The 20470-nt window shown below is 38.8% G+C and overlaps 2 protein-coding genes, 1 long non-coding RNA gene and 1 pseudogene across 3 annotated transcripts in view; 1 reads left to right on the top strand and 3 right to left on the bottom strand.

Moving 5' to 3' along the window:
- Nucleotides 1-14: 14 nt before the first annotated feature.
- Nucleotides 15-5702, bottom strand: LOC139823394 (uncharacterized). The gene is made up of 3 exons (XR_011734764.1): nt 5197-5702; nt 868-1038; nt 15-772 (listed from the first exon to the last, which is right to left on the bottom strand). It is a non-coding gene; the product is annotated as an uncharacterized lncRNA (long non-coding RNA).
- Nucleotides 5703-5708: 6 nt separating this feature from the next.
- On the top strand, nt 5709-9569 carry LOC139823390 (vacuolar protein sorting-associated protein 52 homolog; annotated as a pseudogene).
- On the bottom strand, nt 9523-20178 carry LOC139823393 (uncharacterized protein sll1735-like). Its single transcript, XM_071795891.1, has 6 exons — nt 17406-20178; nt 11771-11888; nt 11411-11548; nt 10599-10800; nt 10226-10450; nt 9523-10095 (listed from the first exon to the last, which is right to left on the bottom strand). The coding sequence occupies exons 3-6, from the start codon at nt 11489-11491 to the stop codon at nt 10007-10009; spliced, it is 597 nt and encodes a 198-aa protein (XP_071651992.1). The 5' UTR covers nt 11492-11548; nt 11771-11888; nt 17406-20178; the 3' UTR covers nt 9523-10006.
- Eph (Eph receptor tyrosine kinase) overlaps nt 15045-20470 on the bottom strand; it is a 92821-nt gene continuing 87395 nt past the window's right edge. The window contains exon 16 of the mRNA XM_071795877.1: nt 15045-20468. Coding sequence (XP_071651978.1) covers nt 20204-20468 — 265 coding nt within the window. The 3' untranslated portion in view covers nt 15045-20203. The remainder of the gene's footprint in view (nt 20469-20470) is intronic.

Raw genomic sequence — 20470 nt, 5'->3', positions numbered from 1 at the left:
GCATGCTGGTCGAAGTTGAAACTGCAGTGCTGGTCTTTTTTATGGCACCCGTTTCCACCGTCAGGGGCCGTTTTTGCAAGGCATCATTTTTTATTTCAACAACTTCAAGTTCTGCTTCTTCTTCTTCTGATTCTGATTCTAGAGAACGTGTGGCTAAAATTTTTTTCACGGCACCCATTTCCACCGTGAGGGGCCGAATATCAGTCGAAGTTGAAGCAGTGCTGGTCTTTTTTATGGCACCCGTTTTCACCGTTAAAGGCCGAAACTCGTTAGTCGAAGTTGAAACTGCAGTGCTGGTCTTTTTTATGGCACCCGTTTCCACCGTCAGGGGCCGTTTTTGCAAGGCATCATTTTTTATTTCAACAACTTCAAGTTCTGCTTCTTCTTCTTCTGATTCTGATTCTAGAGAACGTGTGGCTAAAATTTTTTTCACGGCACCCATTTCCACCGTGAGGGGCCGAATATCAGTCGAAGTTGAAGCAGTGCTGGTCTTTTTTATGGCACCCGTTTTCACCGTTAAAGGCCGAAACTCGTTAGTCGAAGTTGAAACTGCAGTGCTGGTCTTTTTTATGGCACCCGTTTCCACCGTCAGGGGCCGTTTTTGCAAGGCATCATTTTTTATTTCAACAACTTCAAGTTCTGCTTCTTCTTCTTCTGATTCTGATTCTAGAGAACGTGTGGCTAAAATTTTTTTCACGGCACCCATTTCCACCGTGAGGGGCCGAATATCAGTCGAAGTTGAAGCAGTGCTGGTCGATGCCACAGATGCTGGCTATTTGATAAAAAAAAAAAAAAAAAAAAAAAAAAATAATTATGTAAAAGTAATAATTATGTATGTAATGTATGTAATTAAATATCTATACTTACATCAATGCACTCTCTCCCACCCTCGCGGCACTTACACCAAGCTGTGCATGTTCTTGATGGCACGACTTTATTTTTGCATTTACAATGTTTGTTAGTGAAACAGTTGTTTTTATAACATCGACACATGTCGTCTCTGTAAGGCATGTTGTGGCAACTATGCACAATTTTATGCTGTAAAGAAAATAATTATTGCATCTTCTCTTTCATTACGCAAACGCAAACAAACTACACAACTATTAACAAAAAAAAACGAATATTGTTACACTACCTCTCAATTTAATGCTAAAAAAATTTTTAGAAAAGCCTCGTGTTTTTGATAAAATTATATCTTTCGTGAAAAGTTGTACTACCACGTGATCGCTCTCTCGCTCGCACGTCGCATCGGCATCACAGTGGGAAAAACGGCACTCTTTTTGGACAAAAATCGCTGAACGGTGTAATTTTTAACCGATTTCAATGCTTTTTTTTTTAATTTACTCGTTATAAGTTGCTCTACAATCGTATCGTGGCCGTTTTTTAAATTAGGGCTTCAATTCAAAATGGCGGACGCAAAATGGTTGTCCACAGTCCACAGTCCACAGTCCACAGTCCACAGTTGTCCATAAACAATATTTTTCAAACTTGTTACAATTAATGTTTTTTCCACATGCTAATACCTGTAAATACAAGCGGCTGGTGACCGACCGTGATTTTAGAAGTGAGACGAAGCGCGCAGTATTGCCAGATTGCAGTTAGAGGCCAGAGCCACAGCAGCGTTTTTTTTTTCACTTGGACGCACAAAAACGCTCTGTTTACTACAGAGAGCCGCTTGTATCTCGATTGTTACACGATCGCTTGTTGCCGAAACTTTAGCGTGTTTATTTTGAAGTTCTCGATCCTACATCCTAAAATACTAATATTAACACAAATTTTTGATTTGTTCGAATAAAGACGCTATCCTTTCAACGTATAAAAATGGATTTTATAATAAAAAATCAAATTCTATGTGAATATATATGTGGAATTATGTTGGTACAGATAAAAATAAAATAGACATTATTATAAATAACTTAAAAAGTGAGTATGATTTTAATGATAGGCAGCTTGAGCACATAAGGGTTAAGTTACGTGAGAATTTTTTTTCTTCATATAATAAGAAATGGAAGACTGTTTTTTATAAAAAAGAACTTTTTCAAAAGAGATATGCGGTGTTCTTGAATAAAAATTTTATCGTCAAATTTAATATCGATTTAAATCAATCATTTCAGAATATTTCCTTAGCCTCATCGTCAACTGTTTCATTAGAAATTCCTCCGGCAGAAGAACAAATAAAAAAAAGAAAAAAAAGAGGTAGACAACGCTTATCTTATGAAGAAGGATCAGAAAAGACAAAGAAAAGACGTACTCAGGAACTACTATCGAAGTACAGTGCTGAAGAACTTATGAAAGCTGTTGAATGCTTGCATAATGAATGTGATAAAGATTCTGATATGGATAAAAGTACTGATAATATCGAAAATAATATCAATGAAATTTTAGCTATGTATGTTGATTTAGAACTAACAAAAGCGAAATATGAGAAACTCCGGATATATAATAAGAAATTATATGGAAGCAAATTATATCCTCCATATCCTAGTATTAAGAATGCAAAAGAAAAGTGCTATCCAACAGCTTTAACCGTCAATGACTTAGGTGCAAGTGTCGATGTCAAGTCATTATTACATCATACTACTGAGAGAATACTTTTAACATTAAATCAAAAAGAGCTCCACGACTTATGCGGTAAAAAATTAATTTTACATGGAAAGTGGGGTATGGATGGTGCTTCAGGGCAGCAAACCACCAGACAAAAGTGGTCAGGAACAACGTCAATTTGTACTGACGATAATGACGATGAGGCTACGGAAGAAACGTTCTTTGATAACGCAGTATTTCTTATTTGTTTTGTCCCTATACAATTGGTGGATGACGATAGTAATATTGTATGGAAAAATGAAAGTCCTTCGTCAGTCTATTATTGCCGACCAGTAAAGTTCGAATTTATAAAAGAAAATGATTCTAATACAGTTAATGAATACAAATTTTATTCAGATATTTTTAACCAACCTGAGCCCTCATGCATCACAGTGGAAAATTTATTATTCAATGTAAGTTTTAAAATACAATGCACAATGATCGACGGTAAAACATGTAACATTTTAACCGGTCAAAAATCTTCCAATTGTTGCAACATTGTGGGAGTGGGTCCAAAATATATAAATAATCTAAAATATGTTAAAAATCTTCCAATTAATGATGATAACTATAAATACGGGCTTTCGACATTACATTGTTGGATTCGTTTCATGGAGTATTTACTCCATATTTCCTATAATTTAGATTTTAAAAAGAGTTGCGCGAAAGGAGAAGATAAAGTTTTAAAAGCTGAAAGAAAAAAACTTATTCAAAAGAATTTAAAATCTAAATTATCATTAACTGTAGATGTTGTAAAACAAGGAGCAGGTACAACTAACACTGGGAATGTTGCGCGTTGTTTTTTTACAGAAGCTGAAACAGTAGCCGAAGTTACTGGATTAAATAAAGATCTGATAAAACGACTGGCCAATATTTTACAGGTATTAGCATGTGGAAAAAACATTAATTGTAACAAGTTTGAAAAATATTGTTTAGACACTGCTGAACTTTGTGTTCACTTGTATCCCTGGTATAACATTCCACCATCTGTACATAAAGTTCTAATACACGGTAGTAGTATTATTAAACATTTTGATTTGCCAATCGGTTGTCTCTCGGAAGAAGCGCAAGAAGCAAGCAATAAGATCTTTAGAAAAGCTCGTGCCCAACACAGCAGAATGAGGTCACGAAAATCTACTAATGAAGATATCATGCATTACCTTCTAGTGTCATCAGATCCCTTAATTAGTAGTATAAGAATTAAACAAGAGAACGAACAGAAAGATTTATCTCCTGAGGCTAAAGATCTGTTGATCAATTAAAACAAAAAGCAAGGCTTATAACTAATTGTAATAAATTTTTCACATAGATATATTAAAATGTATTAAATATAACAAAAAATTAAGGGTGTTAGATTCGATACAGGTGTTAAAAATTCAAGAAATATATATTTAAAAAATAAAAAAAAATACAAAATACAAAAAAATACAAAAACGACAAAAAATAAATAAAAAATTTTGTTATGTCTTGTCTGATGCCTTGACAATAAAAGGCTTGAGTATTACGTAATTACGTTATTAATAAACAATTAATATGTATTGCTTTTCTTTGCTTTTACATTATGATTTAAGTTTGATATTTTGGCAGCTATATAAATTTTATGCTAAGTTGAAATTTTCAGATAATATATACTAATACGTAAGCAAAAATGCGATCTGAATGCATCAATATTGTGTTAAGATATCAAAAAGTCGTAAAACATTTCGGCCTGCGAATCTTCGATTAGATCGTTTTCAGTGACAAAAACATTACAATTTTAACCACAGATATGTTATTAGGGATCCCTAAAACCCGTATATCCTTAGTCTGGTGCAAGAATATTCAATATCTTACAGTTTCTATATTTCTGACAACCATTTTGCGTCCGCCATTTTGAATTGAAGCCCTAATTTAAAAAACGGCCACGATACGATTGTAGAGCAATTTATAACGAGTAAATTAAAAAAAAAAGCATTGAAATCGGTTAAAAATTACACCGTTCAGCGATTTTTGTCCAAAAAGAGTGCCGTTTTTCCCACTGTGCGGCACGTCGCGGCGAAGACATCCGCGTGATCAGCGTTGCGTGTGTCATTATTTCGATCAATCTCGCTCGCTGCATACTCGTTGCAGTCGTTAGTAGAATCGAATAATCGGCGCGTGCACGCGTGTACCACGTGATCGCTCTGTGCCAATGCGACGTGCGAGCGAGAGAGCGATCACGTGGTACACGCGTGCACGCGCCGATTATTCGATCCTACTAACGACTGCAACGAGTATGCAGCGAGCGAGATTGATCGAAAGACCGACACACGCAACGCTGATCACGCGGATGTATTCGCCGCGACGTGCGAGCGAGAGAGTAGTTGCATGCGATCGCTTCGAGGTTGACGCGATCGCGCAACGTGGCGGTCGTTGAGGACGAGTCGCGGCGTGATCGCGTGAAAATTTTCGCGAAATCGGTCGCAACTCGGCGGTTCGGTCTAAGATGACGGCGTCGGCGACGACGCGATCGCCGGTGTTCCTCCACCTCCGCTTCCTCTCTTTTTTAGGCGTCGCGATGTTGCCCGGGACTCGCGAGCCGACGACGCCGACGTTCGCAAGCTCGAGAGCAGGTTCTGGAGTGCGAGTACTCACCAGTCGTTTCAACGTCCAAGAGCACAGCGACCACCTTCGCCTGTACGCCACGCTTCTCTCTCTCTCTCTCTTGCTGTGTAAAGTTCTTCGAATGACTGCCAAGTGCGAACTGCGTGCCTCCCCATGCACCAGTCGTTTCAACGTCCAAGAGCACAGCGACCACCTTCGCCTGTACGCCACGCTTCTCTCTCTCTCTTGCTGTGTGAAGTTCTTCGAATGACTGCGAAGTGCGAACTGCGATCGAGGAATTGCTCTCACAAAGTTCCCTGGTACCGTCGCGACGCGATCCGCAATTGCGATTCGAATTCCAAGATGAGCCGAAATGAGAGATCGTCGTGCGCACGTGGGTCACGTGAGTCACGTGGATCGTCCCCGTCGCTCATTGGACGAGCTGCGCGACCGACCGACCATGCCATTGGCCCGATTGGCCGTTCGATTCTACAGGTGTGCTGGAAATCGGAGCGTGTTGACAACTGTTGACAACAATGACAACTCGGCACTTTGAGGTTAGGGTTAGATGGGGTTAGGTTAGGCGCGTCCACGATGCGAGACGATTGAGGGGCACTCTCAGGAACTCTGTCGAAGACATTCGAAGAGGCGATCCAGGTTATTGTCGCCTGACTCGCGTAATTGTATTGAATTCGCGTTGCATTTTAGTTGTGTCGCGATTGTATGGAAGGATGGCCGATACAGATATCTTTGACAGCAACGAGGAGCAACTGCCGCAGGACCTCGGCGACGATGTCGTTCAGGAGGTCCTCAAAACTGGCACCGACCTGCGCCAGTATTCCAGACAGATCGAGAAGGAGCTCAAGGAGGTCGAGAACAAGTCGATTCAAGATTACATCAAGGAAAGCGAGAATATAGCCAAGTTGCACAATCAGATTGCCGCCTGCGACAATATCTTGGAGGTTAGGATTCGCTGTCGACGCACCAGGTCTTGCTCGACACGTCGACGGATGATTTATGTCCACTTCTACCAATGTAGCTTAACTTTAATCTTGCTTTAATTTTTTTAAATCTTTCTTAGTTCTAAGAATGATAAAAAAGATAAAGAATAAATTAAAACATAGATTAAAGTTAATCTGCATTGATAGCGATAAATGAGATGCAGAATAATAGCTTGTCGCCGACAAGATGCTATTAATAACTTCAGTTCATGACTTAAAATTTAGATGATCAACTCGTAATATTAATTTTATCATTTATTATTATTCTGATATTTCGTAAACATATATGTATGTTTACGATTCAATAGTATTCGATTTTTGTTTAAAACTATAATTTTATCGCTGTTATCTGGTCATTTGATTTAAATTGGGATTTACTGCTGTCATTTAGTCATTTATGCAATTGATAATTATAGAACAAAATTTGTTTTTGCAGCAATACATATGATATCGTTACATTATAAATATATATTCTTGTTTATGAAGCATCTATATAATGATAAATCATAAATTTAATATATAAGCTAATTGTGTTCAGATATTTATGTTGAACAATTTATATTAATAGTCAAGGATATCTTATTCTTTAATTACTTCTGGGTCCGCAAACTCCCCCTAGCCTATTGATAGTCATAAAAATTTACTTAGGGCTGTTGGACTTTAATAGTATCTTGTCAGCAAGTGCCTTAAATGTATCGTTTGCATAATCTATTTCAATAACTTATCTTTGCAAAATGATACTGCTAATTGAGTAAAAGGAAACATTCACATACAGACTTTAGTATTATTACCTTTTACAGAAAATGGAGTCGATGCTGATGAACTTTCAGACAGTTTTGGGAAATATTAGTTCGGAAATAGTTTACTTGCAACGCAAGTCTGTTGCCATGAGTCAGCAGCTATCCAACAGACAAATAATACGAGGCCCGCTTAGTCAGTTTATTGAGGACATGACGGTGTCTGATGCTCTAATAGCGTAAGAGACATTTGTCCATGTTTTACAAAAGAACGTTAGGGAAATAAACTCGTTAAATCTATATTAATTTTCTTGCAGCTGTATTATGGAATGTCCAGTGACTGAAAAGGAATTTTTGATTCAGCTACAAACTCTGAATCATAAAATCAACTTTGTGAAGGAACGAAGTTTCAAGGAGGCCAAGTCTTGTTTAGACGTGAAGGATATATTAGAGAAGTTGAAGGTGAAGGCGATGGCAAAGATTAGGACATATTTACTAGAGCAAATTTATAAATTCAGGAAACCGATGGGAAATTTTCAAGTGCCGCAGAACAATATGTTAAAGTACAAATTCTTCTTTGAGTTTATCTTGTCAAATGAGAGAAATGTGGCTGAGAAAATCTGTGGAGAATACATTGATACTATGAGCAAGATACAGTACTCGTATTTCAAAACTTATTCGTCGAAATTGATGAAATTGCAGGTAAAGCTGCAACAGATAAATTAGTATTATTTAACTAAGTTGAAATATCAAGTTACAATTATTTTCGCAAGTTTGAAGAGAAAACGTCAAAGGACGATTTAATGGGAGTCGAAGACACTGCAGGCAAAGGTATATTTCATAAGACAACGTTAAAGCACAAAGGTACCGTCTTTTCTATAGATACAAGAGGTCAGGTTTTGTCTCCTCTATTGGAAGCACCTATAATTATTCCACACACTGCCTCTAATAAAACACGAGTAAGTACCAACGATACATATATGACTAACTTGCGTATTCTTGAAAGCATGTTTTCTAAATTAATATTGTAATCTTACAGTATCAGAAGTGAACAATATGGTATTTGTGATCATGCTTGCAGAGAATATCTGTTCCTGATAGAATTTTTCAAGGTCCATAATGCACAGGCACTAGATATTTTCAATCAGGTAAGAGATTAACATTTAATAATTGATTTAATATATTAAGTAAGTATATTAAGTAGTAAATGTGTACTAAAATATTCTTTCCTTTTGACAGGTCATGGGAAAAACGTTAAATCTCATGATAAAGAATTTGCAATCGTTTGTTGAGGATTGTTACGATACAATTGCTCTGTTTCTCTGCTTGAATTTAGTTAAGCATTATCAGTTAATATGTCACAAAAGAGCTGTACCAGCATTGGATAAATACTGGGAGACCTTAACAGCTACAATTTGGCCTAGGTACTTAATTATGCTTAAAAATAATTGCTATAATATTTACATCTTAGTATTTCGTATCATTACAATTTGCAAAATTATATCTGCTTTTTAGATTTACATTGGTGTTTCAATTAAACATAAACAGTGTCAAAGATTGTGATCCATCAAAATTCAACAAAGAGACTGGTCCACATTATGTAAGTATCTAAAGCAGTATGCAAAGGATTGTTTATAGTGAATTTGATAACCATATAAAATTGCAGTATGTAAAATTGTTAATTTCTTATACAATCATGAATTTTTAGATTACCAGAAGATACGCAGAGTTTAGCGCAGCAATTGTAAGTGTAGTCGAGACATTTCCTTGCGAGGGGACGACTCAGTTATTGGCAGAATTGAGAGAAACTGTACAATGCTTCCTGCTAAGAATGGCATCTATTTTCCCAACCAGCAATTAGTATTTCTTATCAATAATTATGATCTGATACTCAGGGTATTAATAGTAAGTAGATTTTACTTGACATGGAAAAGTCTATCAAAATTAATGTATTAAGAAAGAATTAAGATGCTACATTTGTTTACAGGAAAGAACGCGAGAGACTTCGAAAGAAGCGGAGAGTTTCCGGGAGCTATTAAACTCGCGTTCTGCCGAATTTGTCGAAGAAGTCTTGAGCCCGCATTTCGGCAATATAATCCAATTGGTGAAGGAATCGGAGGCTCTAATCGAGAAGGGCCAAGCTGATGATTTGAAACGGCAGGAGGGCAAAGCATTGGCCCTAGTGCAATCTTTCACGAACAATTGGAAACGAGCGTTAGAAGAGATAAATCGTGAGGTGTTACAATCGTTTCCCAGCTTGGTGCTCGGCAGCACTTTGGTGCAAGGCGCAATGGCGCAATTGGTAGCATATTACAATCGCCTACACAAGATTCTGCCGCCAAACGCGCGCACGCAACTTACGAACATCCATCATCTAATGGTAGAAATTAAGAAGTACAAAACAAATTTTTAGGACTACTTTCTGAAGAAATTGATTACTCAAATCCAAATAGCTATTGATCATTGGTTATTTGCTGTAAAAGAATCATTTCTAGTATTGCATATGGAAATCAGCTATTGGAGCGATTTTAAATTCTAGTAATTAGGGTTATTTATTAAATAAGTATGTAAATTTTGTTTTATTAATAACTACCGTTTAGGGATATTGGGGAACATTCTTGTAAATATAATCATAGAAATACATTCTGTACATTTATTTATAAAAAGATATGAGTTATGAACTAAGCATGGTATTGCGTTAGCATTCTATACAATAGCGATTAATATCCCGTACTCTTGTGCGCCTGACACGAGTACACGAATCTCTGACGTTGCTTATCTCATATAAATTAATATGTATACACATGTACGTTAAAAATGGTCTCGTTACTTTTTCCTACGATTTCGCGACCTATGGCATGTCAATTTTTTGGTGACTGAACCCAATCGCGATGCAGCGAGCATTTACTAATCACTTTAATATAACTCGATTTAATTGCCACACATTTCACCGCACTCACGCAAGCAATTTACATTCACTTGATATATCGAGCTCATCAACTTTTCGAGAAATTATACAATAGATACAATTGCGTTTAATGTGACGAATTATACGATTATCACCTGCATGATTGCAATCTGTGCATCTTAATCGTCAATTTGCATTCATTACGAGCTGTCGTTTTATAGAACACCGTCGATAGCATGTAACACACCGTTCGTCGCTGGCACATTATGCGTTACAACGTGTGCCTCGTTCACTCGTACGCGTCCTGAAACAATAATGTATGTCGAATCATCTGAGAGATTATCTATTTCTCGATTTATATTTTTCTAATAATGCGATGCATCATGAAGGATCAGCTATTAAAACACGAATCTTACGTCATTTGAATTACTTACCGCCGTTTTTGTGGATATGAACCGGTGATTGTGAACGAAGGGTGTCCTTTTGAATGTAATATCTCATGCCGGCCGTGTAAAGAGTCGTGGGAATCACGTGCCGCGAGATTATCGCCTTCGCCGCTTCCGGCCCGTCCTCATCGGTCCAAATTGGAGCGCCGTTCTTCGTGGACGCATCGATGAAAGCGGAATCGGTTGGTGCGAAGATGGTGAACGTCTTCGGTCCTAGAAAGGCAGCTTTCGTTACACTAAACGACGGAGGATTCAGGATGATTCATCGATTTTGCAAGTCAGACGTACAGGAGAGGCGGCATATTGCACAAACGGAGTTCTTTTAAATTCATTTTTTTTTTTGGTCAGATTTTCAATTTACCTGTGAGCGTGTCCTCCAAGCCCGACACGTGCAGCATTCTGAGAAATGTGGTGAACCTCCTCTCACGATCGGCTTGCAGAGTTTGCACCAAATCTCCGACCGGAAGCGGGAACATGACCCTGTCGACGGCGTGGGCGATACCTTGAGGAATCTCGATGTCCCGTTTGTTGGGCGCGACTCGCGCCCCGTTTATCGCCGTTACCTATTTGCAAACAATGCAAAATTACAAATGAAGGGAAACGATTGCACTCATATGAAATCGTTTTCATCGGATCTGTTCTGAATGTTTGATATATACTAAGTGGGCGTATCTCTCTCTCAGAGAACATTATGACGTCTTGAAATGGTCTGACAGAGAAATAAAAAAATTTTGAAGTCTTATGGAATTATTAGAAAGATATCTGTAGTATAACATTTTTAATATGTCTTTTGATAAAATTTTTAAAAAGATGAGCCGTCTTTTAGACACACACGTTGTCTGAATTTTTTTGTGAGAAGCGGACGACGGAGCTGTCGCAATTTCATGCATGTTCACCGAGTGAATGGAAGATTTCTATATTCGCGAAGGTCAATAAACTGGATCACGCACGAACACACATGAATCAATCACGTATGTAAAAATAATGTTGCATTGACTCACAAGCTATTAATGATTTATACAGATAAACGATTTTCTACGAAATGAAAGAAAAGCTTAATAACTTAAAAAAAAAAAGGAATTGAACCTTAATTAAAAACAAAGAAACGTAAAATAAAAAGGCGAGAAAGGGTCTCATCGGAGAATTGGACAAAATTCTAAAATATAAAATTACTTTCACGTCGTTCCATTCGTGATCCTGCATCGTGTACTCGTTCACCCGCAATTGCGTTCCTGCGAGACTGACGCCGGTCATCTCGTCCTGCAGGGAATCGATCCTGAAGGCTCCTGGTATGACGTGGTGAAGAAGAAGCTGTCGCAAAGAATTCTCAGTATATATTCTAGACACTAACGATTTTTACTGTAGAACATTTTCTTTCACTAAGCTCAGTTAATTTCAAGATTAAGTTTAATTGAGTCCTCTCCTCTCGGGAAAAGCGGCGAATCAAATTAATTACGATTGGCTAACTGGTGTCAGTGAAATTTACCGTTAGGTAGATAAATTATTAATGATGCTTTTGGCACCGATACGTACCCCACTTAGAGAAGTGTCGGATTGTCGTGGAACTTCTGCTCAGCTTTCTCTGGCCCTCCCAGCTGCACCATCAACGTCCTGAAGGCTTTGTCCGTAGGGACGAATATGGTGTACGGACCTAAAGTATAATATCGCAAAACAATACAGGGAAGTGTCACGAAACTATCGAACAGTGTAATTGTTACAGAAATTTTTGCTTCAATTTGGAATCGGGGCCTTTCCTCAAACTGGTCAAATGTTGAGACGCGTTCGATTTAATTGACGATCGAAAATGAGAGAGACTTTCGACAAACTAAACTTCGGAGAAAAGGGAATAGATGACGGAATCGTATCCCTCGCGGAGACTCGATCCAAGGTTCAATTATATTATTAAAATCGTTAGAGATTAGAAAGAAACCTTTCACATCGCCTCATTGCATTAATTTGTAACGTCAAGAGCTACACAATCATTGCCGTGTATATACGTTTCGCGCAGCTTTTGCGATTGGTATCCATAATTGCGTTTCATATTCGCCAGACCATTCTCTTCCATTCCGGGCGTAGTACACGCGCGGTTGAGTTCATCTATGATCCTCGTAGAAGGAAAAACATATCGTTGGAGAACGTGACGAAGTTACACAATGTCCCGATTGATGATTGCATTCGCGATCGACAGAAACAGAGCTGTTACCGCGGCGGGGGATCGTTGTTATAGGAAATAACGCTGTTTCTCGCACGCGAGAAAACACGCAGCTGGCTTATTATTTTCTTTCTAACGAGCGTGCGAACGCGGTCGAATAAAATCGTCGGTACGTGAAAAGAGCGTCAACATTTTCCTCACGACGAGACTCTCTTCTCGGGAATTGACGAGACACGGCGCGGCGGCAGATGTCGAGTCGAGGCACCGGCGTTTATCGGATTATTCAGCGAAAATTGTTTATAGCCGAGAGAACGCGTGAAAGGATCGACGTACGCCACGTTATTAATGCGCTGCAAAGAGAATCCAGTTCAACTTGAACTGGATTCTTCAGAAATGAAATGAAAAAATTTACTATCGCGTAGGGAAGTTATTACGTAACTTATCTCATGTAACGTTGCCGTAATTCTCTGACGTACTTTCATGCGTTTAGCTTACGAAGTAAGCCCGTTTCTCGATCTATATATACCTTCTTTCTCTCGATGAAAGAAGGTATATACATAGATAAAGGGCCCGAAGAGACAATGGGCTAAGCGAGTCGTCCCGCCGATAATTATAACGACTAATGAAATCGCGTGTCTTCTTCGTGAGAGCCCTCGTAATGAGGTACGCGTCTCTTTGTTCTCGTAGAAGACGGAGAGGTGCCTGTGACATATTTGCGTGCAAGCATGCAAATATTGTTAAAACATTCGGGGAGTTCTCTCTATTTTTGGAAATATGCAAAATTCTTGAAAAATAAAGAAATTCTTGAAAATACGGAAATTTCTTCGAAATTTGAGAAGTTTTTGAAAATGTGACAAATTCTTGGAAAGTTTGATAGTGCAACCAACCTGATTATATGCACAGGTAGTCCAACAATAAACCACAACTATTATTATAATTATCAGGGTTGGGCGTTTACGCGTAAAATATAATAATCTATTTCTGCATGCAATATGCAATGTAAATTATGTTTAACTCATGTGAACGAGTAATTCATGAATCATCGAACATTTATATTTCATCAGAAATATAGAAAAATATTTTGTTTGCAACTTTGTTTTTAGTTACCATTATTTAGTTTGGAAATAATTTTTAGAATGCCACAAAGAATTGACAGTAATCAGATCAGCGTAAATAATATTTTTATGTTATTATAGTATCATGTATCACTGTACAGTTAATTGATAAGTAAATTATAACTGAAATGCATCTAATCTAATCTAAAACTTTTATTTTTTTAAGATTGTAAAGATATAATTTAAAAAATCAATTAATTAATCAATCATTTAAGTTATAATAATAATAATAATTTATAAGGCTTATTTTGTTTACATGAAAAAAGTTTGTGTAAACAGTGTATAATAAACAATCCATGTAGATACAATCTTGAAATTTACGGCACAATTCTGTTCCTGATACTTTGTCGATTTTTGAGAATTAAAATTTTTGTCATTAATTAACGTCGACAACTAGAGATAGAATTCTTAACTACAAACGGTTGATAAATCATCAGCAAGTTTACCGACTACAAATAATTATCAACCTTAGTTACAATACCAACTAGAATAAATTAACTTCGAGATCTTCCTTAGCGACATAGTTTGCCAATGTGTTCCACAGTTTCCCGCTCTCGCGATCGTTTACCTCATAAATCGAAAATGTAACTTTCTCCAGTTTGAAATTTCAAACTCAAACGCGCGCATTTCTTTAGCTATAATATCTTTTATTCCTTTCTTCGCGGCGTGAAATGATAAAGAGTTACATCTTCCTGACGAACCGATCATCGTCGAAAGTTTACCGCCTCGATTGCGACACGAGACTTACAGAATTGCAGGTCAACGAAGTAGATACATATGTGGTGCATTATTATTATTAATTCCGCAATAGTCGATCTCGATAGAAGTGGCGCGGCAATATTACGAAATTTTCTATTATACTCCGTTACAATAATTATACATTTATGCATTAACACTTTGAAGCTGAATATAAAAAAAATTTGAAAAAAAAAAACATGAAAACATTTATTATACATACAAATAAAAAAATATTCAAAAGAATAATAAAAAGATCTCACCAAAGCGCTCCATAAGTAAAAAATTAAAGGTGGTTTTGTATCAAAACCAGGAAGCCTACCAGTAGTATAAAATAGTGGTTTCACAGAAAAACCACTGGGACGGAAAGGGTTAACGATGGACACGCGAGGATAGAGGGGAAACAGACCGATCTCGCGATTTACATCGTATAAGGTATATTATTTATTATATCTTATGTACATCAACATCGTCTTGACAACACCATAGGAAAAATTGTTTTTAGACACGTTCCAAAATTTGTCGACAGTAACTCCCTGCTCGCGCTCTTTTTTTCCCCCCTCTTTGCATTCTCCTTTATACAATGAATCGAAGACACACGGAGGTGATTCGCCAATTAACCAATTTTTCTTTTTTTTTTTTTATGAAAACTCAGCTCGGCGAGTGTATATAAATTATCGTACGTGTGTGTATGTGAAACGCGCGTGTGTCTGGTATGGTATGTGTGTGTCTCTCTCTTTCTCTCTTTGTGAGTTATGTATAATATATGGGACGGTACCTGTAATGCTTTGCTTGTCCTCGCAGATTTTCGTTTTTTTTTTTTTTTTCGAAGCAGGTACAGAGTTCGCTGTAAGGAGAATCGTAGAAAGTAAGAACAAAAAAAGAAAAGAAAACAACTCGCGCTCGTAAGTCATTTAATTAACGCTTAACTAAACATAATATAATATAATAGCTGCGTACAGATTCGATACGTATTTATCACTGTAGCTGTAGCTTCGCTTCACCATCTTTTTACAAGGCGGAGTTTACTCGGAAACTCCGAAAATAGGGAAAGAATACGTCGTTCCGCCCTATATATCGTCCTCGCCACTAAATAGTAATAGATAACTTACGATAATTAAAACGTTTTGCAATTTAGTCAGATCTCTAAGAAATAAATAAGTTTTTTTCTTCTTTTAATAAATAGTAGTAAAGTTAAAATCGATTACACAGGATTTTAAGCGAAACGCGAGAGGCGATTTTCCTTTCTCAGCCGCTCATTCTCGCATCCTCTCTCCGCGTCGGCAAATTGAGAAAAGGAAGAAACGCTAAAGAGAAAAAGAACAAAAATTTCACCGCAACGAGGATATTCGGGCGAATTGAAGTAATTTTGATTTCTCAGGCTTTTTCCTGTCGCTCTTTTCTCTTCGATCTCGTCTCTTTTAATTAAGTTTTACGCGTGTACGAAATAACTAAAACATATGACGTGAAGTACGATCGAAAGCTGTGTGCTTAGTAAAAAATATTTCATATAAAATATATGTGATTATATAACATAATATATAATATACATATATATAATAATACATAATACATAGTATATTTGTATGTAATATAAAATATGTTCATATATGTTTTCTTTCTCTTGTATAATCTCTGTTTGTATATATTTAAAAAAAAATAATAAAAACAATAATTGAAAAATAATTAAAAAAATAATTTTTGCATTGTTTCTTTTCAAAAAGTAAAATTGCGATTAGATTATACAATATTCTATATTGTATGATCATAATCATATTTTATATACGATTATTACATTTATACACATGATTATATATGGACAATTTTTTGTTATGTCCTCAAACTTCACTTTTTATTAAAAAAAAAAAAACAATGCCAAAATTATTCTTTTACTTTTTAATTCTTCTTTTTCCTGTATATATGTATACAAATAGATACAAGAGAAAGAAGACATATATGGACATAATATGTATAATTATATATATATTTATGTTTTTATATGAAAAATTTTTTACCGAAAGAGTGTAACGCGTAATTTCGTAAATTTCTGTAAAAACAAAAACAGGAAAAAGTTATAGAACGGGAACAGGCCTAAGGTTTCCGCGGAGGAGTCGAGGGAACAAAAAAAAAAAAACAAAATCGGAGAAGTCCTACGCGACATACCTACTCTCTCAACTAATACAATTCTCGGTTTTCGCGTACTTTCTCTACCCCTGTGCCTAACACGTGGCCGTGTGTGTGTTTCTGTGTGATATTGATAGAGCTCTATGAAATCTACATATCGAAATTAATCGGCATCCGCAAAACTTTCAGGTCGCACTCGCAGACTCGTCGCTAAAACACAGACAGTTACAGCTTGAGAAAGTTCTTAAGACCTTTTTCCTCCCGCTCGCGGGATCCCGGCCGAATTATTAACAGGGGGGGAAGGGGGGTCATTATAATCGAGATCGCGGCGCGAATTCGCCTCGCGCGCGACTCCCCCTTTCTTTCGCTTCCCTTTCGGCCCGGACCCCACGCAGTCTCGCCCTTACATTTTATCGTACTTTTCTTGTCGTTTAATCTTTAATTACGAACATTTAGGAAGATAGCGCTATCGATAATTAATATTTTCTGAAATTTGTTAACATTTTCTATATAAAAATCTGCATTTGCGTGTATTTACTTATTGCTTCTTAATCGCCGTTTTTCGGTAGCCTTCTCTATTTCTCTCTCTTTTCCTTTTTCCTAAGGGAGATTTTGTCATCGCCGTGCGGCCTTCCGATATTTTTCGCTCTCCCCTATCCGTTTTCTTTATCGATACGTCTTACGCGGAAGGAAGTACGGCGAGTCAAAAGATACCAGAGCGCATCCTGGTATTCTTCGCCCGGAGTGTAACTTCGAGCAAACATTTCGTTTACAAGGAAAGCACCGTTGGATCGTGCTTCGAGACAAAAGCGAAACCGATCGATTTTAATCACCGGTTTGGCGCTTTGCAGGCGCGACTCTCGCCTCTTCTTTGATTAAAAAAGGGAATGGGCGAGAATTGGCTGGAAACGCGAAAGACATTCGCTTTGTCGTTGTCTTAATTGTATCTGATCGAGCGCGAGGAATCTCGCCTCCCAAAGCGCGCCGCCCGCTTTTACTCATCGCGATCCAACGTCGCCTCGATATCTTACAACATATATACCTGGAAGAGGAATTGTCTATGCTTCTCGTGGAAAGGATCTGTGTCCACAGTCCAAGTCGGTCCAAGTACTCCAAGTTGGGTGCGAGAAAGAAAGGTAGATTGATAACTTTTGCCTGCAATGCGCCAGCGTAGAGATGACGTCCCGCTCATCGTGCTATCCGCGCTTGCGCATTGCGGACGAAGGAATTACTAATCTATCTTTCTCTTTCCTTAAAAAACGTGGTTCTCTCTCTCGCACCCAACTTGGACACAGGCTCGATCCTTCATTCTCCTTCCAGGTACATATGTTCTAAGCTCGATATACATCATCGACTATGTTACTAGCGCGTTAAACCGTTAAATTAGAAAATTAAAAGAATTTCTCCGTGGCTCGCCGAACTCACTTGGAAGCCGTTTTAATCTCAACGCGCAATATTTCCGTACGCATATATGTCTGCCGCTCCGTTGGTCGCTTTTAAGACAAGTCGCCGGTAACGTGTGTGTATCCCGAGGATACTTACATATCGATGCAGTCTTTACACGAATGCGGATGTAACGAGATACGGTCAAGCAAGCCTCTCCGTCCGCTCTATCTCGCTTTCTCTCGCGTTTTCTAAGGAAAAGAAACGGTTTCCTATTATGGATACATGTATATTGGAATGGACGTTGCATCGCGAGGAAACTCGTCGGTCGGACTGTGAAAATAAAAAAGAGTTTACCCAGTGGACGCGCGTGCCCCGTATCGCACGCTTCGTCGCTCGCGTATACGTGAGTATTTTGTCCGCGTATATCTTACACCCTCTCTCTGACTTTACGTTCATTCTCTTTACGTTCATTCTCTTTTTTTTCCGGCTGGCTTTTCTCTTTTGTCACTCGCTAGGATCCGAAGGGAAAAATCGGAGATCAAACGGAGTAGTTTACTATAGTTTCGACTCGATCTCGAGTGAGCGAGCGCGTCCCTTCTTCCGCTCGCATTGCATTTCCGCGATAATGTTGATATGTTAACGCATTGCTCGCTAATAAGGGACGCGTTTGAAACCGTTTTTCCGCACGAACGGATGTCTCATGTGTTTTCTTCTGTCGATAGAGAGTTTCACTCTTCGCTCGTCCCTTATTTCGCAGCGTCGTATTTGTAACACATTACCTATCTTTATGTGTGTATATGTATATATATAGAATGATTTTTCGTGATCGCACGCTCGTGTACATACGAATATAGCGCGAAAAATGAGTCGCAGCAGATTCTCTCGTCCACTCACCAACGCAATTTCATTCGCACTCGCATTCACGCGTCCTCTCGTTTTCCGCTCGTTTATCCCGTGTCACGCAGTCTCGCGCCAAAGTAACACCTGTACACTTGCGTTGGCACATGTCCGCTTCGTTCGTTTCGCCGTTTGTCGTTACGATCGAAAGGTATACCTAAATTGTAGGCCGCGCGTACGACGTTCTTGTACAGGTAACGCAAAGGCCTGAATCGTAATTTAGCGTTAAAGAGTTAATAATGACGATCTCGCTAACGTTCGCCCTTGCTCTTGATCGATGTACATTGCCGAAGCGACATACGCGCAATAGTGTAATGCACTCGCTACATTCGCTACATAAAATAATGTACCTACATTGTTGTCACGTTATCGATCTCCGAAATCTCGGAAACTATTACGATCCGTTTTTTTGGTACGTTTCTCTCGTGATACGGTTCTCTATTTCTCTAATCATCGTTTTTCCTTGTCAGATGCGTATTGCTATGTCGATCATTCGATAAACACGTAACTTTAGTATACTTAAGAAAAGAGGCCAGGAACAGACATATTCGAACGACATTTAGGCCGATATGTTAGCCGTTCAATGATCTATTAGATACATACTAAAATGAGCTGCCGTTCAGTACAAAATGTTACAAAACCTAGCGCGATAATAGAATAGTAAGAAAAAACAATTCGACTGTAAATCTGAATAAAAGTCTCCGAAGAAAAATATACAGTGTGTACAATCCAACAGTTGTTACACAAGTACTTTAAACTAAAAGGAGAGCGTTTATTAGTGACGAAAGATTTCGCGGCAGTGATTACAGGGATGGCTCGTTTATTTCCGTCGTCAGTCTGATCTTTAGGTAGATCGGTCATCGGAAACGGCCTAAGAAATACGAAAGAGTATTGGCGCTCGTTGTTCGTAGGAGAGTCTTTCGGTATGTTACATTGATCCCGTTAAGAGCCTTTCATCCCGATCTTTCAGGACGTCCTGAAACGAGCTTCGTGAATTATCTGTTCTCGTTAGGCTCGCGTCACGGCGATTTCTTTGACACTTATAGATCGTAGAAGTTCCGTAATAGGTGTATCGTTCTACGAATTCGGTAAAAGTCGTTGCACGTGGTTTAGATGCGAGATGGCGAATGCGTGGTCCTCGTACTCCTCCCTCGTTCCTGAGAGAAGTCGTAAATGCGAAGAATGGACTTTCCTTTGACTCTCGCTAACGTGGAATGTCTGCAGCACCGAGTGCTTGAGAATCTCTCGGTTATAAGACGGCGTTCGCGTATCGCTTCGGAGATGTGAAAGCTTCATCTCGAGTCAATCGCCGTTAAGTTCGTCGGATCTATTCGCGCGCGAAGAAATATTCTCTCGAGGACATCGTCGCTCTGACTAGGTAATCACGAGTCCTAGATGATACATGAGGGGAAGTCGTCGTCTCCCACCTCGGAGGCGACGCGTCGGGGCGCCTCGAATGAGCGGAAATTCGTGAGATCCATGGAGTAGCGATGTTCTCTGCCGATCAGCTGATTTCTACGTACGATCCGTTCGCGGGATTTGAGGTCGCGGCCGCGGTTACACGAGAAAACCCTGCGAGGTGGCGGACATCTGCGCCCGTAACGCCGTCACGCTGTTCATGATCTTCTTCTGATGTCCCACGAGCGTGATGCCGAGGGCCGTGAGCTCCTGGACGGTGACGCGCGCCGCCGCCTCCAGCGTCGTCACGCCCGCCCGCTCGAAGCTCTCCGCGTATCGTGACATCTTGATGGAAGCCAGCCACTCGCTGACGGAATTCAATTGCGTTAGGTCTACCGCGTCCGGCGCCAGTGGATTTGTGCCCCT

Source organism: Temnothorax longispinosus, chromosome 12 (assembly GCF_030848805.1).
Source record: "Temnothorax longispinosus isolate EJ_2023e chromosome 12, Tlon_JGU_v1, whole genome shotgun sequence".
Taxonomy (NCBI): Eukaryota; Metazoa; Arthropoda; class Insecta; order Hymenoptera; family Formicidae; genus Temnothorax; species Temnothorax longispinosus.
The sequence above is the reverse complement of the archived record's forward strand: the minus strand, read 5'-3'. Positions and strand labels throughout refer to the sequence as shown.